Source organism: Acanthochromis polyacanthus, chromosome 1, assembly GCF_021347895.1.
Source record: "Acanthochromis polyacanthus isolate Apoly-LR-REF ecotype Palm Island chromosome 1, KAUST_Apoly_ChrSc, whole genome shotgun sequence".
NCBI classification, from domain to species: Eukaryota; Metazoa; Chordata; class Actinopteri; family Pomacentridae; genus Acanthochromis; species Acanthochromis polyacanthus.
This window is the reverse complement of record NC_067113.1, coordinates 54284683-54310884: the sequence shown is the minus strand read 5'-3', so window position 1 is coordinate 54310884 and position 26202 is coordinate 54284683. Positions and strand designations below refer to the sequence as shown.

The 26202-nt window shown below is 40.2% G+C and overlaps 1 protein-coding gene across 1 annotated transcript; it reads right to left on the bottom strand.

Annotated features, from left to right (window-relative positions):
* Positions 1-578: 578 nt before the first annotated feature.
* dcn (decorin) lies at positions 579-21664 on the bottom strand. Its single transcript, XM_022190142.2, has 8 exons — positions 21094-21664; positions 13018-13250; positions 8673-8785; positions 7375-7588; positions 6007-6120; positions 5499-5592; positions 4064-4202; positions 579-2012 (listed from the first exon to the last, which is right to left on the bottom strand). Exons 2-8 carry the CDS (start codon positions 13229-13231, stop codon positions 1812-1814), a joined length of 1089 nt encoding a protein of 362 aa, XP_022045834.1. The 5' UTR covers positions 13232-13250; positions 21094-21664; the 3' UTR covers positions 579-1811.
* Positions 21665-26202: the final 4538 nt, after the last annotated feature.

The following is a 26202-nucleotide window of genomic DNA, read 5'->3' as shown; positions in this document are numbered from 1 at the left end:
AATTTCAATGGTGTGTAGTAGCATCTGTAATATGACTGATAGTTGCCAGATGGCAAAAAACCTGCTTTGTTTAAAGAAAGCAAAAAACATGTGAGATAAAAGTGTAAATGATTAATGACTTTGAAAAGTGCCCAAAAGGTTGAAATACATTTAAAGACAGACTTCTTTTTTTTTTATATTGAAATATAATCATCATCTGGTTGGACCATATATGCAAGCTATCAAATAAATATCTATTTGTGTGTTTTTTAATTTGACAAATCCTCATTGTTTCAGTTAATATTAAAATACATTTTACTGAGCTAATTAAGGGAGTTTTATTGCACATTTCAAGTATTTGCCAAGGTTTTCTTCCCTCATTAAGATGTCTCCAGCACGTTGGTTTAATGTGAATTTTTGTTCCAAGTTTCTCACCTGTTTCTTAGTTCATTTTGTGCCTGTGCCTCCTCTTGACCTTGTTCACCAGAAACCTGCTGCCCACATTGCTGTAGTTAATGCACTGACATCCAGTGACCCATTTCTCCAGAATATCATCGATCATAATGCAAATTCTGGTCATTTCAACCATCAAAAACTGCTCCTTTTTCCATTAGTATTTTTATTTTGTTCAGGACACCTTAGCTGGAGCCCCTGCTCCGGGAAAAAGAGGAACACCTTTGTTGCTGATATATTAAGTCTGAGCTATGGTAAGTGCTTGTGCCTTTAAGCAATGAGAGTTTTTTTATACAGCATTTATATACAGCGTCTATACATACAACATTCACACCAACATGGGTGCTGTGGGCATGCCAGTCTACATACACCCTCCAATGGTTCTTGGAAAAAAATAAAGGGCAGATAAACAATGAGAGAAATACATACACGCAGTAACAAGAGAATCCAGAAAGCACCAGGTTCAAGTTGAAAGGAAAATAAAAATTAAGAGCATGCATATAAATCTTTGGGAATGGCTTCTGTTTAAAACATATATGGTTTATTCTACATTTTAGAAGCTATTTTCACCTTGTTTTATTTTTATGGAAAACACACACGAGGAGAAGAGAAGGGGGGATGGAATGTGATGAAGAAAAGTGTAAAAACAACACTGAAGTAAGCACGAGAAATCACAATGTGACAGAAGAAACTGTTGCTTTTATCTCTACTTGAATTGAATACAATACAAATAGAAACTCAGAGTTCTTTCAAAGAGTGTAGCTTGGTAATGTTACACTCTAAATGCTATTCCTAGTACACAGGCAATATCTAGTACATTCTAGTATACCAGTTGTTAAAGGTATTGTAAAACACGTTAACCCCTCGCTGCCTGCTCTACAGGCCAGCCTTCATTTAATTCATACAATGGCTAAAGTTGATCAAACTGGGATTTCTACCGTTTTCCACTGAGTGAGCTTTGAAATGTTTTTGGTTCGGGTTCGTCTCTGAATTTCAATTTGTCCATTGAATGATATGCATATTGATAGCATGTGTGTGAGAACATATTTAATAATAATAATGCTTTACTGGTCCCATGAATGATGTGCTGTGTGTGAGAGCATCACTATAGAGCGTTTTGCTGCAAGCTGCTGCACCGACCTTGAAGCTAAATATTGAAAATGATATGTGGTGTTTGAGGTCCATGTCCACTAGAGTTGTGAAAGGAGTGTGTGGGTTAATGACGTCGTCGTTGGTGGGGGAGGCAGTATTGGTGGATGGGTGGTTTGTGTGTGGGGGTCAGTGTTGTGGGGGGCTGCTGGTCGAAACACACACTCTTACAAAACTTTCACACGCTCATTTACAAACACACGCTTCCTCGCAGAGGCACTCGGGACGCTCTACTTCTTCCTGTAGTTGCCGAGCTGGATGGCGGAGCGGTCGAAGACGCAGCGGAAGGTGACTGGCTGAACTTCCCAGTAAGACACGGGGTTGCTGAACAGGCTGATGCCAGAGTACATGGCCTTCTTGGTGTTGAATCCGGGAGGACAGAAGTCCTCTGTTCCCACAGCAGCAATCTTGTTGGCATGGAGGTAGACCACCTAGAGAAGGGATTAAAATAATGACAACATTCAGTCACTGCATGGCAATAATTTAGCTTCTGCAAAATAAAGCGGATAAACATGATAATAATATGTCTCAAAATGAGTAATAGCTAGCTCGAGGATGTCAAACAGATTTATCTCTTCAGGTTGTTTAACTTAAAATAGAGTAAAAGACTTCCTACACGATCCTGACTTGACGCTGCCGGGGCTTTTAAATGTGCAGGAAAAACAATAGCACATGAACATAACATAAGCAATCATGCAGCTAACGCTGTATTTTGTGCACAGTGGCCTTCGTCATGGTGAACTGAGGAGGATGAGAAAGCTCCTAGAAATAAGAACAAAAAGAAAAGGAAGTGCCACGAACTCATTCTGGACAGACAATATACAGCAAATTACAGACAACAAAGCCACCAGATCCAAAAACTATACCAGACATGGAGAAAGGTCATGAGGAATTAAAGTCACTATATACAATGGAATATACAAATGAGAACAGGCAAGGAACAAAGAGAAGAAAGTATAAAAATATAGAAAGATCAAAAATCTTAACACCTCATTAAATCCTTGTCTGTACAAAACGACCAAAATAAAAACCCTTCAGAGCACCTGCTTTCAGTGAGAACAACACTGTAGTCAGTCGAGAAGATTTGATCTTTTACTACTGCAAATTTCAGGATACAGTTAAGCTTTTGCTCTTAGTTTCATATTATTTTGTTTTCATATCAAGTACTATTAACCCTTTGAGCCCCAAGCATTTTCTGCGTATTTTTGCTCCTGTCATATCTTTACTCACTGTTGGTTAACTTTTCATTGCAAGATAAAGTCACTCTATGGGAAAAGCAATTTGATTATTTATTTTTGTTAAAGCTTGCACAAAACGTTTCCAGATATTTTATTACTTAAATTTTTCATTTGTTTCCATCCTCAACCCCAATCTGATTTATGTAAGCACATCCTGCAGTTCAGCCGAGTTCAACCAAAGTGACTGTTGCTCACAGGTCACGCAGTAATGGTTTGTAATGGTGGAGCGTACAATTTTTTTGTGTGTGTGTATTTTTCAACAGAATCTGGTTTGAGTAAACAATTATTTTTTTGCTGAAGTTTTAATTGAGACATGTAGACCAAAGTTATTTTGATGGAATATTACAACTATAGGCTTATATTTGGTTATTTCTCCTCACAAAACCCAATGCCACACGATTTGAACACAAACTCTTGAAAAGTCTGGTGATTCTTTCTGTTTTGTTTTATTTAATTTAAAGAAAACACGCCTTTCAAACTAACCCACTGGTGGGTTTTGGGGTTCAGACGGTTAAAGTGTTGCTTCTTATATTCCAACATTCCTATATTCATATTTAAACTGTGAGTATTTTGATGCATCCAGTTTAGTGCAAATTGTGCGTAACAGCTTGTTAAGAGCTTCTTCTCTAAACTCTGGGTTGTTTCTTCCTATAATTTGGTTTCTTATGGCTGCTGATTGCAACGCCATTAAAACTTGGGTGTTCACAAAATGACAGCAAAAAGATGGATTACGGGTGTTGTTGTGGTTTATTAAGAGCTACGGAAAATTACCTCAAAATCAAAGGTTTTGTGGAGATGAGAATGAAACAGCATTTAGTCCCTCTTCGAAACTAAAGTTAATGGCCTGGAATCGGGTAGGTTTATTCTCCCCCTACAGCCAAAATCTGCATCCACTACATTATGATAGGCTACCAACATTCTCCTCAATAAACAAACTAAATGAATCCATGTGACTTTTGTTATGGAAGCCTTGGATGACTTGTAATCGGGCAGCATGAACCTAAACACAACTAATGCAAAAATGCAACAAGTAAACGTCTTCACTATGGTTTAGATCAGAGAAAATGAGCTTGTCTGTGATCACACCATGAGAAAATGGCAAGTGTCACTGTATTGTTCAAGGAGGGTTTATTTGCAGGAACTAAACGACTGCAAAAACAATGCTCCTATAATCGTGTTGTGAGTTCAAACCACGATCAGTAACACAGTAGTGCTGCTCCAAGTATAATGACAGCAGCATGTACCTGGATGTACTTGTGGTCGGGCAGGCCGGGAGGAACGCTGGTCAGAACGTTGTTGTCCATGTGCAGCTCCCTCAGGTGGGGTACGTTGGCCAGCGTGCCGTTTTCCACAGTGCTGATGGCATTGTAGCTCAGACCGAGCCTGCGAGGAAAACCAGCCAGGAGATGAGACATGTGTAGTGGAACATGAATCACATTGTGCAAAACAAATCTAGTGACATCAGCACTTGTCTTTTGCTGCCAATTTCATAAAATCATTGTTAGCTGATAAAAAAGAAAGTCATAATAAAGCAAGTTCCCACACCTGACACTTTCCCACACAGTTACTTAATTATGAGCAAATGGAAAGTAAACACCATCATATCCTCATCACCATTACTGTGGCTGCATCAAAGCCCTCTTTGTTCTGGTTGGCATTCTGTGTTTGGCACAATCTGAGCGGTGATCTTATAAACACTTTGTATTCAGATTTTTTTAAACTGGCTGTTTTGATCATCCAAGAACCATTGTTGAGGGTCTTAGGTGTCGTAACAGAGAAAACTGCATAAACAGCAATATCAGATTGACACGGTAAAAAATGCACAATTTTTAACCATTATTTTCAAAACAATTTAAATCCATGGGAAACATACCCTAAAACATGTCCACATCAGAAATCTATACTTCTGTGAAATGTAAATGTGTTCTCTTACAATATTTGACCTTAAAAATGACACAATTTTAATAGCTTTAAACCAGCTAAAAATCTCAAACTTACAGATATTGGACATTATTTTCTGTTTTTCCACCATTTTTTTGCACCCTTGCTGCCATTTCTTTCTTGTTTTTTCTGCTTCGCATTCTAAGTGAAACTAGCAGAAAAAACCCCATGAAAACCAGAGAAGAAAAATATTAGAGCACATAAAAATCTAACAAATAAAAAATAAATAGGAGAAACTGAAAAAATTGCTGTGTCGCATTAAAGTCAGTTGACATTATTCAGCAAATTTACTGATTTTGGGATTTTCTGCTTGAGATGTGTTAGTATGTTAAAGATGAGCATATATGTTTCATTGAAAAGTAAAAAAAAAAGGCAAACGTGATCAGGAGACGTGACTGAAGTGAATCTTGGCTGTTTGAGGTCTTAGTAAATGCTTCACTCACACTGTAACGCTAGGATGCAGGATGTTTTCAAATAAATGAAAGTCCATTACAAATCTTTGAACCAAAAGAGTTCGTACAATGCTGACTAAACCTGTCGACACCAGATAAATCTCTGTATTTCGGGGTATTTTGCATCTTAAAGCAGGAAAAGTTCGACTGCGATGGACATGTTATAATCCGGCATTGATGTTATCGTGTAATTACTCTCACTGCCAGATGGGGGAGACAAGGTAAAAAATAAATCGCAACTTGGATTAAAGTAAGTTTTAACAAAGGAAGTCCTAATCCTTCTTACTTGGCCAGGTTCTTCAGGCCTTTGAGGCTCTCACGTGTCAGTTTGGTGATCTTGTTTCCATCCAGGTGAAGCTCAGACAGAGAGCTAGGCAGACCTGCCAACACACAATTAAAAACAAAGTCAGACACAACTACCTTCTTGCCTATATGACAATTTAAAGTCACTTTTACACCTTTAGAAATCTTAAGTTACAGCTCAGCTATCAAAGAAGACCTATTTCTAAGTCAATCAGATCTAAAGGCTTCTCATTATATATATCATTTTACTAAATTCTTCAGACATATTCCCACTTTGAGGTCAGGTAGTTTTGAATTACTATGTGGCACAGTGTTTTGTTTTGTTTTTTCAATTTCACATTGAGTCCATTGTTTCACTGAAGACCAACAATAAATCATGCATTCTTTTGACAGAAGATGGTTGTTTCTGGCTGAGCTTTACTGGATAAAACTTAGATTAAGCCAAATCCTCTATTAGATGTTATTTGTGGAAGTAGACATGGGAGCTGTACCTTTGGGAATCTCCGTGATATTAGTGTCTGCGATGCGAATGTAGGAGACCCTTTTCAGGTCAGCAAAAGCATTTGCCTCGACTCCTGCGCCCTTCAGTGGGTTGGACCCGAGCTCTAAAAAGAAAGGAATGAAGAAACAAATGAGGCCACATAAACAGAGAAAAAGGGAGAAAGAGAGAGAACGGCGGAAATGGATCGCATCTATGAAGTTAATTCCTCTCCTGGTGTGTTATGGGAACAAAGAGCTGACTTATGAGTAAAGTCTTTGGCAAGAAAAGAACTTGTGCTTGCAAAGTAATGTTTCTCCACACCAGATTTCCTCTTCGTCACGGTGGGATCATAACTCTCATATTGTTGCATTTTAAGTGATTGATTCCACACTTGGTGCCTGAGTTGATCAATGGCAGAATGACACTTTGATTTGGGGAACAGGAAATTTTATGAGGTGGTGATGAGTCATCCAACTGAGAACTAAGCGATGCACAAACACTATGAGCTTCAATGGTTTACTGAAGACGATTAGGGACAGACTACTTATCAAGATAGTGGTTGATTTTTGAATTAAAATGAGCCCAACTAATAATTCCCATTAGAGTTCTTACTAAAATCAAACATTTTACAGTAAAGTCAGTTGCATTTTAACACCACTGAAGTGCATTTATACTGTATACTTGGGCAGAACAGTTAATCAATTTCAAATTAAAATTGCTATTTGAAACATTGCAATTGGCAATACATGAAGTGTGACTATCAAATAATTAGACAAATGCTGTAATTCCATTTTTATAAGCTGAGACTTGTAGTTATTCGTGATTGCTCAACTGATCAATGGTTTATTGAAGACTGTCAGACACAGACTGGTGCTTGTGGTTAGACTGGCATTAAACTCGGCCTCATGATTCAAGAGGAACATCTCGTATATTTTTTCCCAGACGTCTGATCCAGAGTTTAAGCTGCTGTCGGGTTTTACACATAAATGCCATCCTCCTTGTGTGATGCTTTCTATGGTATCTCATGTGGTTATGCTCCATTGCATGTTTAAAATCTAGTGAATATTGAACTGAAACTTGGCTAATCTGAAATCAAATCTCAAGATCTGTCAGAAAATGTTTCCCTAAATCGTTCAGCCCCAGTGCACAGGTATATTTCTGTATATTATGTGTGTATATGTAGCTCCATGACATTTGCCCTGAATTCTTCATTTTCCTGCACAAAACAAATCTAAAGCTTCTCCAACAGCAGATTGCATTCTCAAAAACAACCTCATCAATCAGTGGAAATGTAACACGTTTTGAACTCTGGTTTCACTTCAAACTGCTTGTGCTAGCCAAATAAATGACAAAGTCAGAAGTGCTTTCCATTCCTTACCCATGACGATGATGTGGGACATTCCCTGGAAGGAGGCCTTTTTGATCTTGGTGATCTCATTCTCATGGATGCGAAGCTCCTGCAGGCTCTTGGGCATGTTGGCCGGCATGTCCTTTAGCAAGTTCTTGGACAGGTAGAGGCGCTGCAGCTTGGTCAGAGGGCTGAGGGCCTTGGCGTGGATGGTGGTGATTTTGTTGTTTACGAGGATCAGAGCCTATGAGGAGAAAACAAGGGATATTAGATATGAGGGTTCATTATAAAGTGTTATTCTGGCTGCTTAGTGCAGTAGAGCTTCTCCACCATCTCCCTTAAACTCCAGTTTCGTGAAAAGTTGGAGGTATTTTAAGGTACCAGTATAATAATGTCTAAACCAGGGGCTGTTTTTCCAAATCAAGCTCATTCTTGTTCATATTCACGTCACTGTTTAACATTCTTATATTAAGGAATTTCAACTCTATGATAAACTTTACACCTCACTGGCTTTCATTTCTTCCACTTGGAAGCAGTCAACCTGAAACACACCATAAAAGTAAAACTAAGCTTTACTTTCCAGATGAGATTCTACAAAAACAAGGCATTTTAAGCCCAGCAGCTGTTTGATACTCCAATCTGGTGCCCCTGCTGTCAAGATGGAAGGCCAAGTTCAAGTCCACTATGAGTTATCCCTAATTCACTTTCAGAGGAATGTCACTCCTGCCGTTCAACTCTCTCTGGAAGCAGACATGAGGCAATGTGAGGTATGTGGACGGTTCCCCTTGAGAGGCCAGTTACATTTCTCTGGAAACAGTTCAGGCCGTCAGATGGAGGTATTTATTGCGAGCAAGAAAGCTACGAGAGTTCGGAGGTGTGAGGCTGTAAGGCTGTAAGGCCTTCGGGTGAATAGTTTCCATGCACCTGGTGTCTGGGGGAGTGGGACTGCTGGTTTTCAATGATTCTGAGTGGCAGAAATGACAGGAGAAGAGCATTGTGGATAGCTATATGGAGGAGGGTGGTGTGAAGTCTTAGCGAATGATTGGATTTTTCTCTGTGAGGACGCACATATATACTGTATATAAATATATTCATAGCCGGCTTCCTGGAACTGCTTTCTTCTTCTTATATCTGCACTGACAGCGTAAATAAAACCCCCAAAGGTGGTTTAATACAAGATGTTTCTCTATGGGCATCATCAGCGTCTTAATGTTGAAGGAGCTGCGGTTAGCACAATGGTTACATAAGACTACACATTACATAACATTAGGAATAACGTACAGACAGCAGACATGAAGCTCTATAGATGGAAGTGAAATGTCTCTTACATGGAGCCCTTTGAGGTTCTTGAAGTCGTTCTCCTTAATCTCACTGATCTTGTTGTTCTGCAAGTCCAACAGGGTGGTGTCATCAGGGATGTCTCCAGGAACTGCCTTCAGACCTGAAGATGAATTTTAGTGAGATACTAAATAACTGAATGTGTTGTATGTACATATATGATGGATTGGCATCATACAGAGTGATGTATGACGGAAAACTAAGTTGGAAGTGAGGTTAACCTCTCGGCACAGTTCTCGTGCTGAGAGGTTAACCACACTCTGACCTCAACAGGAAATGGATACACAATGGTTGTCTACTTGTCTCCATGAGGTGGTTGGATTGTTTAATAGTTTTCACAAGTTGCAGAGTTTTTAAACTGCACACTGAGCACCTTAAGTCCCATAAATCTGCATTACTTTATGTTGAAGTTTTTCTGCCAAAGTTGTGACTATTTTTTTGGATTCAACTTGAGTTTGACTTTTGTGCTTTTATTTGCTAAATTGAAATGGGCAGGGCTTATTTGGAAATAGTCATTTTATATAGTCATTTGCACCAATAAAAGTTAAGCAAAATCTGATAACACCAATTATACGCAGTGCTGATTAAGCAGATTAGAGTCTTAAACTCTTAGATATTAGAGTCTAGAGATGTTCTCTGTACTTCAACTTTTATTCATTTGGTTATGAATAGTTTATTTAATACTTAATGTACTAATAAAGTACTTCAAATTGGATTTTTTTTTGGCCTTTCAGCTCTTAAGATGTGGTGACTCTCCAAAGGGACCAAATAAATATCTGATGTGCTTGGAGGCACATGTGGTGGAAATGGACCTTAAAACAAATTTCCTTTGGAGTAAGTAAGCGGCTGCATACCTGGACGCTGAGGTCACGCTAAATCATTTGCTTGGACTTTAGCATGGCATGTCACGGACATTGTGGCACAGAAAAAAAAAGGCGTTTCTAGTGAAAGACTGTTTGGTTTAAGGGAACTTTTTTAAAGAAAAAGAAAAAAAAAAAGCAGCCGAGACAGCTGGGGGATTCACTTTGATGCTTCTGTGGCGACACAAAAAATACACCAAGATTCATAATGGGCGGTTTACATCTGAGAGGAAGAGGCGTAGAGTAAACTGTTTAACAAAGAAGCTTACACTCTGCGTTTCCAGGCCGCATACGTACGTCTGGACAGACTTTGTCTCAAAAACTGGTGACGACTTCTGTTCAGCTCACCCAAACATTACTTCCAGATAGGTCTGTTTTTCTGTCAGCTTTTCCAGCTCAGCAGTGAATGACCCACAAACCATCACAGCTGTTTGTGGTCACCGCCATCATTATGGCCCCACACTGTATACCTCTATTCCTGCACACACACACACACACACACACACACACACACACACACACACACACACACACACACACACACACACACACACACACACACACACACACACACATTCTTTTTATTGTTGTGCTCCAAAATTCAGACCACTTCTACTTTTCCTGTTGAAATATTCTTTTTGTTTTTAAATGTGTCTTGCAAGTACACCAAGATAAATAGCTGGAATACCCTTTTAAAAGCCTTTCTAGCCATTGTAAATTGTTGTAAATGAATCTTTTAGTTTTTGATTTGGCTTATGCCAATGGTTTTAGTTTCCTGTTAATTAATGTTAAATATTACTTTAAAAAATACAGTTTACTACCACTTTTCAATATGTGGTGCATCTTCACAACTATTTACAGTAAACTGTCTTGTGTCAAACAAGTCAAAAATGCTTCCTGTACCAGACAGTTCATATGTAAAATGGAAAAAAATGAACACCCGAGTTTCTTAAAGCAAAAGGAAAACCAACTCTCATGTTTCAGCCACAATTTCAACAATAAATCGACATTAACATGAACTGACAAGCAAATGTAAGTCATGTTAATGTCAGGTTTCAGTCAGCTTCTCGCTTTTCAGCTTACAGAACCACTTGGCAGGTAATGAACAACAGAAAGTGGACTTCCAAGTTGTCCCCTCGCTATTAATCACCCAGTTTTAAATGAAAGTGATGGGAGATATCAGCCGTGTGATTGCTTTGGACTGGATTGAACATATTTTCCAAGCATTAATGACAACACTTATGTAATTTCCTCTCATTGTCTGGCACTATGACTGGGCCAGACCAGTTCATCTGGCTGCATCGTCTAAGACCCAATTGGGATTGAGCGAGTTTGGGTGTTTTTGCTGGGTCTCTCAGAAGTGTGGGTGGATTTACACACTTTGTACAATCGCTTCTTTGAAAAGTTACAGTTGAAGCTGCGGATTGTGCCATGAGGTACATTTTGAGACTCGTAACAAAGAAGAAAAGGCTTTAGTCTAGTCAATCAATCAGCAAAACTAAAGTTTCCGTTTTTAAATCAGTGTTGAGCATACTCTCCTATCTTGTGTGTGTCCAAATGCACATATATGCTTATTCCAGTGTGTGTGTTTGCATGCAGGGTGGCTGGTCTGGGGAGCAGATGGAGGCTCAGGGCCCACGGTGCCTCTATAGGAGTGGAGAATCCAGACACAAAGCTACGTCTTTCAGGAAAGTTCTGCTGCTAACTGCCCTCAGCTGAAGCAATGATGTAATGGAACCGACTTTTACTGAACATCAGTCTCTCCAACTGTCTGTTGCTCTGACGTTTGAGCCACTGCCTGTCCATCTGCCTCCTCTGCTTCAAACCTCAATCTGAAACATCTTTTGTCGACTCCTGTTTTGATTTTACCCTCCCAGTGTTCCCCTTCAGTCTCCCTCTTGTTCATCCCTTTCCTCGAAGCTCATGCCTCTCCCTTCACAAACAAAATCAGCGCCAAAAAACTATTGAACCCAACTGCATAGCAAAGAGCTTTTATGTAATAAGGAAGAATAAATGAGGTCGGGGACTTTTCTGTGACAGTGTTTGTGAGACGACTCAGACTCTTGTATATGCCATACATCAGATTAGACAAACATAGTGGAATAGCTCCAAACATCGAGGATGACAATTGAATAAATTGTTATGACTGTGTTGAAGTAAAAAGCTGACTAAGTAATTGTAGCCTTCCTACTTGGGGGAAATAACCGTTGTAAGCTTGACATAGGGAACTACACTTGGATGACACTAGGATTTGTTCTGGATGTCCCTAAATCCAGATGAAGCTTTAATCTTACAAATAATACAGTTGTTACAGGAAGCAAAATGAGTCTCACAGCATCTGTGTGTATTTGACGTGTCAACACTGGTGTCTTGCTCTCTGGAGAGACTTCACAATAATAATGCAATACACCCTTTGAATGACCCTGTGGGTTTGGGTGGAGAGGGAAGAGTCGGTGGTTTTTGTTTTTGCCTTAAACAACAAGGATTGTCTCTCAGCACAATAAAAGTACAGTAAAAGTGCTGCAGCCACCCGTCTGACCTCAGCATCTGATCCATCAAAATGAGTTCAGTCATGTGGAATCCAGGCCAGAGCTCCAAATGGAGGACTAGAAGAGGAAAATGGATGTGGGCAAGAGGCTTGTGACAGTTTCTTAAAATTAATTTTTGATTCATTTTAGAAATTAGATCCTAGATGCAGCATCAATCCTTGGGTGTGATAAAGCAAACGCATGTTAAAGATGAATGATGTGGAATCATAGCAATGGAGTGTTGCTTGGAAAAGTATATTCTAGAGGTGAAATGAGACTAATAATTAATCTTGAGATTATATTTTCTTTTCCTCTCTGATTTTCTTACTTTTACATGACTGTAAATTGAAGATGCTTATGTTTTGAATTGGTGATTGGATATGAAGAGTTATTTAATGACACATCTTTGGACTCTTTAGGGAAATTTCTCTGTTATCTGAGACTCCACAAGTACAGATAATTAATCAAGCGGTCCAGCTCTATTATAGAAAAGGAAACAATAAAACTATGCTGGGAACATATTACAAAACATTTTTTTTGTGTGACTGTATATGTTTGGATGATTTACGACCAAAATACTGAAATATAAACTGTGGTTTTATGCATCACAGAGGACAGCACCACCTGTTCCTTTGTATGCTTTACACAATATAACTGATTTACAGTTGAATCCAATTCAAGCCACATTTCCCCTCCTTTGTTTCCAGTAATTACATGACTCATCAGTGCTGAATTGCAACACATGAAACCATTAATTATAGGTATTAATCAGATAAATGTCAAGAAAGAATGCCATGCATGTGTTTAGATAATATGCGGGACTGATCTCATCATTTAGATGGCGTCTATAGTGCACCTTAAATTTTCATTCAGAGAACAGAACTTTATGTTGGTTGAGTTTTGCATTTTGTACACAAGTATTTGAACTGGGAGGTGTGTTGTCCTACCGAGGTCAGAGCACTGGATCACACGCAGGTGGCACTGGCATCTGAAGGGGCACTTGGGTCCTTCAGGGATGGAAGCCCCACTGACGTCCTTGGTCACTTCAGGCAGACCTGATCCCGGATCATCCTCCATCATGAAGTCTAGGAAGCCAGACTGGCGGAAGGGCAGAGCCCAGCAGGCGGTGACCAGGAGCAGAGAGAGACAGGCCGACCTCATGGTGCTGCTAGCAGGGAGCCTGAGACGACATAGTGAAAAGGTTTGAAAATAGTCTTTTAGCTTTAAAACTACCATATGTTGGTGAACTGTCTGTGATACTCAGGGAAAAAGTAGAAAGAAGAAAACAGATTTTTAGTGTGAGACACAGTGACTGAAGTCCGGAGACGAAAAAGGCAAAGATTGAAGGCGGAGGTCAGGGAGGAGGTTGAACACCTCAGTGTGACAATTTAGTGAAGTTAGTCAAATAGGCCATTGAAGTGCTCTGTTTTAGGCAGAAGGTTAAAGGTGGGAGAGCAGAGGTTGCTGAGAGGAAAATGAGAAAACTAAACCGTGCCCAAAGGAACAATTGAAAAGTATTTAGATTTCTAAGGAATAGAGGGACAGAGAGTCCACAAAAATGGTGATACTTTGGTTTGAGAACTTTACTTCGGGCTGTGAAACATCTACTAGAACAGTGTCTCCTGCATTATGAGATGTACCCTAATTTGAGACAAAGGAACTCTTTGCACATCTGTTTTATGAGACAGGTGTGCAAGAGATTTCAAAAAGTTTCCAGAAGACTTCTGCACATTTTGTGACTTGTAAAAATACATTTATTTGCCTTATATAGACCTCATCAGGGAAAATAGTTGAACTTTTTGAATCAGATGTACCTGTACTGCAGTGGCCACATTCCAAATGTGTCATTTAAGCTTAAGATGATTTAAAATTTGTGACATTTAATGTTCGAAATCGCAAAAGTATATATACTGTTATATTTGAATACCTTTTCAGTGTCAATGTTTAGGTTGGTTTGGTCAAATTTACATTTGTACAACTACTGTTACCACTTGAGGTGGCAGAAACTGCATGTTTCAGACACTTGTCCGTTATTTCTTGTAAACTATTTCTGCTTTTTCTTCTTCACATTATACTCTAAACCACATTTTAACCAATTATCTTTCAAGTTTAGCGTTAAATTTCAACTATTAATCCATTATTTTTAGATAATTATTTTAACTATTTGACCCATTTATGGTTTTGTTTTGAGTTTTTTGGGGGTTTTACAATATAAGGTTACTTTCTGTGTCCTCAGATCAGTTAAGCCACTCTACAATGTGTCCTCAAACACTCTAGAAACTCCTCTCCTACTTGGGACTCATTGTATTATGAAATTCACTGTGAACATTTGTTGATGAATATTTCTCAATGTTTATACAATAATACAATGTGCCTATGAAATGTGCCTTTTACTCCAGAGAAATGCTGCATTGGTTGCTGCATAAGTAACATCTGCATTTGCTTTTACCGTAATTCACGGGGGATGTTTCGCAGGAAATTTCATGACTGCATCTGTATACCGCTGCACTATGTTTTCTTCTGTTCACATATAATGAATCACAGTGATCGTTTGCTTGCCAAGCACTTTATCATTAGTGTGCATGAAAAAAAAAAACACACAGAGGCATGTATCTACTGTGCAAGTGGAGTCACTGGGAGAATCCTATGTCCTTGCAGTTGTCTATTTCTAAACACAACCACAACCGAGTTGACACATACACACTTAAACTCACACAGGACATTCATACAAACTTTCTGACCTTTTATACAGCAACACACACAGTCTCTCCTTCACACACACACGCACGCATGCATGCATGCTGTGTCTCAAAGACCCAGCAATCTGCTTGTCATGTGTAAAGCCAAAAGTTGCTGCTTCCCTCATGGTGCCACAATAATTGAAGGGCTGATTTGAGCCACAGCTGCTAACAAATGATTTGGGTGCAGCTGGCCTGCAGCGGAGTTTGACCCTAACATCATGACCAGGATGATGAAACTTACCCAAAACCATCAGCTGGCTTGAGCTAAAAGAGAATCTGTACTGGTTTAAGTGGTCTGTGAGGATATGTTTGATGCTAATGCACTGTATCTTTGTACATTTTGTCATTTGAGGGCGCAATTTCCTGTTTATAAATGTAATAATGCAAAGTTGTTTGTGTAGCTGAATGTGTTTACCGACTATATAAGTGAGTGGGAATGCATTAGTAAAAATTTTTAAAGGTTTTGCGTTACTGTGAGAATGACGGAGAAAGTGAGAGAAAGAGATGTGCTGACATAGTGTGAATTCAGAGTAGGGTTGTGCCAGGTCATGGAGATCACGGCTCAGACCGACTCTCAACACGAGCAGTAATTATAGTCTTTGTCCACAAAACAGTCACCGCTTTGACACACTGTACAGCTTCAGTCCAGTGGTTACATTGCTTGCATACAGTATGACCAAGCTTGAAATCACTTCCATTCAGAGGGCAATTGCGTCTGACGGGGCATCTCTTCCCTTTAATGCTTCTTTTTCTGTTGCTCTGATGCGTTAAAAAAACCTGAAAAACACTTAAAATGCTGATTTTGTCAGTCGGCACTCAGAGCCTGGAATTGTATCCTACTGTGTTTAATGTCTAGATGCAGTTTTCCATGTACTTGGAGGCATGAAGTATGCACTGCAGTGGGAGGTGTTCAAACTCAAAGCTCCGGTCTGAACATACAGCAGATCCAGAGGACATGTTGTTCCCGACTCCGACAAGATGACTAATTTTGGCCGCGTTGGGCTCTCATATCTAAGCGAAGCTGAAAGCTCAATCCAACCAAAACCTTGTCAGCAGACTTGGCAACAGAGTTCTGTCGTCTTTTTAGATTTAAGGATGTCAGGCACTCCTGGGTCCAACAGTGCCTGTTTTATCCAACTTAGATGCCAGATCGGTTGGGCTTGTCTTGTTGCATGATACTTTGGTACTGAAGTCCTCACATCTGGCACATCTTGCAGCCTGTAACACTCTGAAGTATCTGCAAAGCCAGTCTACCAGCTCTGTTTAAAGGAAAACTAATGCACACACACACACAAAAAGCAACACTGATTACTGAACTTTATATCCCTGCTCTGACCTGTGGCCACAAGCACATAAACAGAAATGCACTAGGATGTTCATCGGTGCAGGATTTCAGATACCCCTTCACGTGTCCTGCCATCAATCTGTCAACCTTTGGCTTCCATTTAAAGCTGCCGAAATCTTTACGAACAGACAGGCAAGAAGAAGAAGAGAGCGACCTCAGACTAAGCCCTGTAAGCATTTAATGGCTGCAGCATTACTGGAAAGACAAGAGTTACAACTACTTTGTGAGTCATAATCGGGCTTGGGAGTTGTTGATGATGAGGATGAAACAATTTGAAATAAAACCAGGAAAAAGAACTATAAGCGACTTTTCGGGATTATTGTTTGGGACATTAACTAAGAATTTGTAACCGCAGCTGCAGAATGAACTTTGATGGGTATTAGATTTAGGGCTTAGACTTAGGGCTTTTTGGGTCAAGTGTGGAAATTTATGGCCTTTTATCCAGAGAATAGTGATGTAACAATGAGTATGAGGTCACCAATGCTCAATCAGCAAGCATGAAGGGTGCTCTAAAATATCAAACATACAATGAAAAACATTACAATCTAAGGCATTCTTCAGCTTTCCAAGTTGGGTTGAACCTGTGGACTCGATGCAAGAGACAACCTGCTGTGCCCCAGGCGTCTTGTCTTTCATTACCAGTCTGCTTCAAGGTGTCCACAGACCCTGCAGGATGGTCTGCTCCAAAGAGTCATCCCCCCTCTTTCGCCTCATGCACAAACACACACACACCTATAGAATCTACCCAACATGCAACACCAGCTCCTCCAACAATGCACTCGTATGTGTGCTCAACCCAGAGGGTGCTGTCAAAGCAGCAAGCTGGAACATGACTAGACGATGCAAACTCTGCATCTCACTGGTATCACCGTTCCTAATCCCCTCAAAGAAGACACCACTTTATGTCGGGAGATGAAAGCACTGTATCATTTTTACTTTCATCCAAGAGCCCTGGTGATCACACCAAGGTGGAAATCAAACCTCGATGTTACAGAAAGGCTTCAGTTTTGTGTCCTGGAGCCTGGAAAACATGATCTGATCTTTTATGCTATTTTCTCCCAACTGAAGCAGTGCATTTTTTCAATGTTTGTAACTGACTTGACTTATTTATGTATTACTTTTCCTAAAATTGTAATTAGAGTGAATTTAAACCATGCTGTTGATATTTGGCAATTGGGCACACCATCTGTTGACTGAAATAGATCCATGCTAGTTGCATGAATGTATTCTCAAAAAAATAAATGCATAAAACTATCCTTCCCAATGTTCTTTGCTTCCTGCTTCAGGCCAGTGTTGGTTCATTTAAGGAGCATGTCCAGTATGGTGTTGGTCCGGCTGTATGCCAGTTTACAAGATGAAAATAGGACAATCTTTATTCACAAGAAGTGAACTGACACTAATTGCTATAATGTAGCAGACAATCAGTTTCCGATTAATCGACTTTGAACCACACACTCTCACTGTAATAAACCTTTCAACAAGTGCATAACTGAGCAGACAAGACACGCAACAAAAGATGACATCATGGTGTAAGAGAAGGTCATCACAGCGATGAAGGGGAATCAGCCAGAGAGTGTTTCACAATGCACTGTAGGAAATTTGGTTTCATGGTGACTTTTTGAAATAAATTTGGATGATGATGTTGCAGTTGATCCTTACACTTTATTACACTGAGACAAATGATAATTTAATTACTTCCAAAGAGGTAGAGAGGCCTACAAATGTCTGTTGAATTACTGCCCAAGAAACCTGAGTAGCTATAGAAAGGATGTTTCAAAATGACTAAATCTGAGGCAGCTGCAAAAAACTTTAGTTCATTTTTTTCAAAAGATTCACCGTATCCCAGAAGAGGACAAACGGCACAATACCCATCTCTGCCTTCTTTTCTCATGTCTCTGAAGTTACCATCCCCATGTCCGACTGAGGGAAAAAAAAGGCGGAGGTTGACATTTCCTGTGGCGGCGGCATCCTTGTCAATTCTCCTGCCTCCCTCTTTTCTCTCATCTCTCTCCTCCATTCCTCCTTCCACTTCCCCCCCCTGGCCTGGGCCTAGCATTACTAATGATTCCCAGACAGGAAGCAGAGCTTGCATGAGGGAGTAAAGTAATTTTCCCTTCTTTGCTTTGTCACTTTCTCCTCTGTGCTGCTGCCTTTCATTGAAAGGAATTTCGAGCTTTGAAAACCAGTGAGGTACCAGTAGGAAGATTACCACGTCGACCTGCAGAGTGAAAGAACTTGAACATTAAGCACTGTGATGCCTTCATTTTTTGCAGTGATGACCCAAACAATATAACTGAGACACTAACCACCACCTTCTACTCTTCGTCCGCAACCACCCCCTCCCCAGTAACTCTCCACAGGCCTGCATCTGCCTCTGCAGAGCGTCTGTCGGCAATGAATCACTGGAAGGTATTTACAAGGCCACAGGACATTTAAAACACGTGTGGCCTTTTTTAAAACCCATCAGCAAATGTACGAGCTCCCCTCTCACATGGTTGCATAAACACATAAGCATAATTAATAACAATGCTGCAGTTAAAAAAAAAGAAAGTGGTTTTATGAACTCTTAATTTGGCAGCTCTCTGAGCAGTCAGAGGTCATTATTTAAGCACATTTCTAAAACATGTCAGGGGGATTTTTGGAATGAAAATACGTCAGGCCAAATCTGTCTTTGTCTTCCATCGGGATGTTTTTGGCTCCGAGAAATTCCCAAGATACTCCTTATGACCACTACAATCAATATAATTTCTTTATACAGCAAAAGTGAAAACTGTCAGACTCATAACTACGACTAAAAGATCATTTCAGGGTCTTTAAAGCATGCCTGTTGTTTGGAGTCACAGTATGAGAACGCCAGCGAGCGGTTAAACCGCATTTCAGCTGTTCCATGAGAAGAGCTGTCGGCCTGCCATCAACCTCAGTCCCATTATCAACAGTCTGCGCTGTACAGACGTGGACGAATTGTCCAACCTTCTCTCCCTTTCTTCTCTTTCCATCTCCTCCTCCCATTCTGAGCTCTTTTTCCCTCCTTCCCCAGCCTGTCTCTCATAGCTTATGGTATTTTCTCTCTCTGTCTGACCCCTTAAAACTTTGGCCTGAAAGACTGACATGTGGAACTTTTCTACAATTCCAGCGAGAGAAGTCGGGGGGGGGGCTTCATGGCTGATGTCCATTCAATTCCATTGTTCTTTTGCTCCTTTTGACCCAAAGTCCAGATGGAAAAAATGCAGCCCCTGAGTGCAAATCTGGGCCTCGTCTCCTCCAACCTTCCGTTCACTCATTTCTGGTTCAAATGTTCAACATCTGCTCTGCTCAGCTCAGCTCCGTAGTATGAACCACTTTTATCACAGAGTGTATTTTAGTACAGTGTGTATGCCTCTTTTAGCCTCTCGTCTATTCTAAGTGCCATTTTTCTTTCTATTTTGTTTGTCTCAGTTTTTCTCCTTGTTCAGTTTCACTCCACTCCATTCAGTGGCATTCAGAGCAGCTGAGTCTTATTAGTTTTTTTCCCTGCTGGCAAAAAGGATGTAATGAGTTAGCTGAGAGTTGTGTGGTGGCTTGCCGGGAAGTCTTCAGACCTCTTTGATAGAGGAAGCTGTACCATTACGGGATTAATGGCACTGTTTGTTGCCAGGTACAGCCTTTTTTTCATCTCCTCTTCAAAGCCTCTCACTTTAAGTTGCCCCTAGCAATTTGGGTGCTGTTCTGCTTCTGTGAAAACACAGCAGCAAATGCCTCAGTGGGCAGAGGACGTAGATTTTGAAAAGAAACAGTGCTGCTGAGAAGACAGATAAGAGATTGGGGTTAAAGTGGTCTGGTTGCACTCTCAAATGAGCTGCTGAAATGGAAAGTGTGAGAGTCACCAGAAACAACGTTTCCAATCAATGCCTTGAGAAGTAGTAATGGGCTGAATGAACACAAAGAAATCTTCATTGTTGTTTCAAACTTTTTCCCCCTCATTTGCTTGTTGATTGCACAAAGCCTCACAGGCAGAGAAAGGGGGGAAAAACAAGAGAGAAAAAGCATGAAACAAAGTTAAACAAAGAGAGAAATGGAAAAAATGAATGCATCAAGTCATAAACTTTTCCACTGACGTTAGCAAATGATGACAAAAAGAAGAAGCAACTAGCTTCAGTAGACAGAAATTTCCTCTCTCCCCACCCTCACTCCAGTCCTCATCTTTGTTTCAAACTTCTGATTCACTTGCTATGTGTAAAACTAACACCCTGAAAAAACAGAGCTCGAAGAATGTACTGACATATGGGTTACATCTAAACAGTCATCAAACAAGTGTCCAAACACTTCACTTGGTTAACTGCCACAGAAACCAGCGGATTTAAATTAAAAAAACACTTCAAGCTGAAATTCTAAACTATTGCAGAAATTGCTGAATACATTACATGGGCATCAGCGGCGGATACTTTGGAGATTACCGATAGGCTGAAAGAATACATTTTTGGCAGAGGAGTGAGGTACCAGCATCAACAGCGCTACCACACCCCCTTCCCTAGCCGCTGCTCTTTTCACTGAGCTGTATGCAGATTGGACTGGGAATGATTAAGGTTCTCTCATCACAAAGCCAAGAAGTACTGTGGGAACAAGACCTGGCAACATATCTGGAATATATACAGTCACACAAGGGCGGGTGAAAGAGGTAGAAGTAATAAAATACACTTAAATCATGCACACATGTAACAGTGAGTTATTTTCATGTTTAGAAAATAACATCATCAGCAAATAATGTGACTTTTGGATCATGAATAAGAGATTGTTTTTCCTACTTTTGCAGAAAAAGCATTCAATGAATCCAGCTACAATTCTCTCAAAGCTATTCTCTATTTCTTTAAAACTTTCAAACCCACCTAGTTATTCTAAACCCCCCCCCCCAATCAATACCCACACTTCTCTCCTCTCCTGGAATTAAAGGATAAACCTACCTGTTCTCAGCAGAAGCTCGGCAAAGAGAGTAGAAGTGGTTGAGATTAGCTTGACTCCCAAAAATCCAGACGAATGGGGGGGATGAGACTGTGAAGTGGCTGCGAGGGCCTATGGGGTAATTGGACTCGGAGCGCGTGCAGCCAAGATCAAGCAGGTGTGCTCTGTCACAACAAGGGGAGGAGAGAGAGAGAGGGTGAGAGAGGAAGGGAGTCACAGGAGAGAGAGGGGAGAGAGACAGAAGGAGGGAGGGGTCCAACCGCCGAGCTCCTCTCAGGACCGAAACAATTGGTGGAGAACTTCCCTCGTTCTCGCTGCTGCGTGCTCCAAAAACAGCTGGAAATGGAGAAGGGAGGAAGAAAAAAAACAGCAGGGAGAGAGAGAGAGAGAGAGAGCGAGAGAGAGAGAGACGGGGAGAATGAGCGAAGAAAGAAGGACGGAGAGGAAAGAGAAAGAGGAGTTTAAGGCAATAAGCAGTGATTCGGCTGGCAGCCACCCTCACTGTGACATCTGGTAATGATAGGTCCTGAGTGGAGCCGAGCTGAGAACGAAGCACACAAACTCTCCTTCTGCCTCTTTCACACTCATTCATCCTCATTCAGCCTCTATACTGTCTGCCCTGAGGAATAACAAAAGCACACACACACACACACACACACACACACACACACACACACACACACACACACACACACACACACACACACACACACACACACACACACGAGATGGATGTGTCCCCCCAGTATACTTGCTTCTCTTTCTTAACCCCATTCCCCACATCTCGTTTGGGTTTGTTTAGGCTGAACTTGAGTGTATTGGGGCTTTAATGGACAAAAACAGAGAAGGAGGAGGCACCGAGGGGGAAGTAGAAGGCTCCAGTTCTTAGTCTTATCTCTCCAAAAGCATGTTGATATTGGACAATAAGGCAAAAGTTTGAATAGCATTCAGATTTAAAAACAGACTTAAAAAAACAGACTTAAAAACAGCTTCTTTCTGAGAGCCATCACCACCCTGAACTCTTACATGTTCCATGTCCAACACCCAGGCAACAATATAATGTAAAATGTGCAATATACACCACTACCTCATTCACTCTGCTATTTATATTCACTGGTATTTATAATGCATATTTGTAAAGACTGTTTTTGCACTATTTCTTAAGATTTTCTTGCACTGGAAAGGAGAAGCTTTCCAATTTCGTTATACATTGTATAATGACAATAAAACACATTCTATTCTATTCTATTCTATTCTATTCTATTCTATTCTATTCTATTCTTTTTACATTCTAGATTACTGTTTTTTCTCTTATGTCATTGTTTTCAAATTTCCAGTTTTCTACCATATAAGAAGCTTTATCTCACTTAATGAGCGAAAATTCTCCTTAAAATAATCAAAACATGGCCAAAATAATTGGGATCCATCCTCCGGGAACCCTAAATATATCTACAAAACCCTGTGCAAATCTGACGAAACACCATCTCACAATGGGATGACACCAGCCGTGACGCCTGTGGCTAAGTGCTGACTCTGTCTGGCCATTACAGAAAGGTCACATGAAGTTTAATTTCAGCATTACTCAATGTCTCCGTCACCAGCCATGTGTTCAGCCGGCGAGTCCCTCAGCCGCTATCTGCCTCCTTGTAATTTACTCTGGCTCATAAACCCAGCTATTGTACTTTGAATGGAAACAACGAAACGCCAACAAAGACTTCACTTCGCTAATCTCTATTCTTGTATAAATCCAGACTTAGTTCTGCTTTAATACCTTTAATAAAGCCTCAAATTTCCACATTGCAAGAATTTGTGCCATAAACTTAAGCTGCTGACGATGCAAGTACAAATCATGCATTTACGTCACATCTTTATGAATTGTAGTTGAGCTTTTTGAAACAAAACAGAGAATTATGTATTAAATTAACAGTTGTACTTGCACAACATACAAATAGTCATACTATACCAGAGACATACAGTCCTAGCTGTTACTACAAAGTTCTTTTGAAGTAAGTGTATGTTATTAAGTGTTTTAAGCAGCAATGGGAGGAGCACCAGTGAACACCTGCAGCGTTTGAAGCTCTTGAATCCTTTCATATTGTTTACCTTGATTAAACTCACATCTCCACACTTCTCCTCTTGTGTCTTGACTGATGTCTTAGTTTTGGCCGTTGCCTGGATCAATGGGATAGTAGCTGGACAATGCAAAATGTATTCCTACATATCTAAACTACATTCTCAGTTACGTTTTGAGGTAAACATTTTCCAACATATACACAAATATCTCACATCCATATATCATTGCAATTTAATTTATATCATTCAGTCCCTCCAGGAATTCGCGATGTTGTGATTATGCGAATTCAGGTGAAATCAACCAATCTCCGCGAATTTTGCGCGGCCTTGCAATTTTTTCTGGATCGGTCAGAAATGACACAAGGACCAAGTGATTATACTTCGGCAGTGATACGGCTTAAAGTTTGGATCCACGGATTTGTTAAGGATTTCCCATTGAGGTAGCGGCACAGCATCTCATAGCGGCACGGTAACCATGGCAACAAGTGAACGCTACCTCAGCGGCCTGCTGACGATCACATGATTGTTATCCCACTACAAATCTACCACAGTGGACGTATCGGAAATGATACAAGGAACAACTGATTAAATTGTGGAGGTGTCTGAGTCCCATCAATTCCCGTCGTCGGCTACATATTTAGGCCACGTGATTCGGTATGTACACATACAGAGCACACACCTGTCTTGGTGGAGGACTGCACTCTCTCAGTGCTGTTCTTGTTAGTTGACGTGACAAGCCGTGAGCGTGTGTGTGTGAGAACACGTGTGTGCCAGGATGTGAAATTAACTTTTTAAGCCACTGACAGATATGTGATATGATGATATGTCCGAACATGATTCATTCAATAGTAAATTAGCATTTTGTGCAGCAAATCTACCAACCACGTCATGTTAAACCAGTATCTGGCTGCTGCTAATTCCCCACCATGGTGTGCCAGCTTTTGTGGAAATGGGTTGGAACACAAAATAATTAATTTCTGAATAAATATTGTCAATTACAGTGTTGAAACCTGTTCTACAAGCTGGAAAAAAATGCAGCTTTTTAGCAGTTGTCACTGTCTCCCGCAATTTCATCACAATAAATAAGCTTAAAACATTGCAACTTTTATCGCAATTTTTTAGAAAAGCTGCCGCGAATTCAGGCATTTTCGGCCGCAACAATCACAAAAAACGCCCATGAAATCCTGGAAGGACTGATCATTACTGTGACTCCTTTTCATGCAAACCAATCAGGTATACATATGAGACATAGTGGGACCTACCACCCTGGTAACCCAAAAAGTAATGGAGAAGCTTCAAATATGGAGTGATAAGGTCCTATTTTAACCAAAGCTAGCCAAGTAATTTTGGTGCCTAAACTTAACTAAGCTTCCAATTTGCAGTTAATGTTGTGAAAGAGTCAACCAAAGCATGATATTGTCCTAAACCTAACCAAGCAGCAAGAGAGAACTGAAAGTAAGCAAAGACTCTAAACAACATTTTATTGAAAGTAATGGTTACATGGAAAACAAGCCCCCATCTCTTGGGTGAAGATCCTGTTGCTGAGTTACATCGCCACCGTCTTGCAAAGTCTTTGTGGCTTGTTCATACTGAAAGTCTTTCCTGCTACATCCCAGTCTCACCTCTCCAGGAGAAAATACAAAACTGTACTCTTAAAGTAAACGTGCATGCACTTTACTTATATAACAACGTAATATTAAGGAGACAAGGCTACATGAAACAAAGTCTGTCTTCCATCAACTACTCTTTTCCTTTGTTTTGACTTTGTCTTTTACTCTTGCAGACTAAAGAAGGATCAGATAAGAGAAGAGCAGGTTCTGTCCTGTCCAGTGTTTCTGCTCTCAACTGTCTCTCCCTGCAGAAGGCAAAAGGCAGACCACACATGTGGTGGCCTCAAGTGTGTCGAAATGGTCTGTCATTTGCAAAGAGAAGTGTTGTTCTTCTTCTGGTTTTTGCACAAAAAAATGACTTTCTCTAAGATACATTTTATCACCTGGGATCCGTGCTGTAATCCTTGAGCTATTTGTTCTTAAATTGAGTTCACAAAAGGAAGGAACAAAATGAGCAGACGGCTAGTATGGAAAGAGGTCAGAGGTCAGGAGGATTACAGCATGATGTGAAGTACCGGATAAAGCCAGGTGTCCAATGTTGAGATCATACCTGGCACATTTTTCAATAATGGGAACAAGAGAGAAGAAAAACCCCCAACTGCATGCTACGATCTTTGGACAATGATGGAAAACAGGCCTCTTATATCAGTGAGGAGGCGGCATTTCCATGACACGTGGCTGTTCTGAAGATCTGACCTCTGACCTCTGACCTCCTGGTTGCAGGGTAGCCTCTGATTTGTCCTTCTATTTAAAGAGAAACAATAAAACTTGTAGCTAAACCTGACCTCAGGCAGGCATGTATTTATGAGGGATCAAAAGAGTGTCACACTGCAGACATATTAATTAAAGTTTTCCTGCTCTGGCTTTGTGTTGAGGTGTTACTGTCTCGGTGGAGACAAAACAAGAAGACAGAAGTTTGAAAAAGAAAGAGGACAGAAACAGGCAAACTTATAGATGTCACAAAAGAAAACAGAAAGTTATATAGGAGAAGAGACAAGGAAAGACATATTTTTAAAGCTTTATATGTGTGTATCGAGAAGAGAGATTGAAAGGTTGCAGGTGTTATTACCTGTCTTTACAAGAAAAGAGGTTTCACAGCGAGGTCAATGACTCTATATTGAGTTGTGACCTCAGTATTGTTTTGTTTTGCTAGAAATCACAGAGGATTTGGAGTGATTTGGATGCTGACAGTTGTGATTTTCTTTCCAGAAAAACATTACTAATCTTTTTGGATTGACTGTGAGAAGACACTGACTGGATGGCTTTGCTTCGAATCAGGGAGATTATTGCCAGAAATATAGTTTTATATGTCATTTTAAGACAATTTTGTACATGATTTTAGTAATATTTGTCTTGTACAATAAAAAATCTAAATATACAGTATGTTTGTAATTTGCAGGCGTGGCAAAAAAGGCATATTGAGACTTT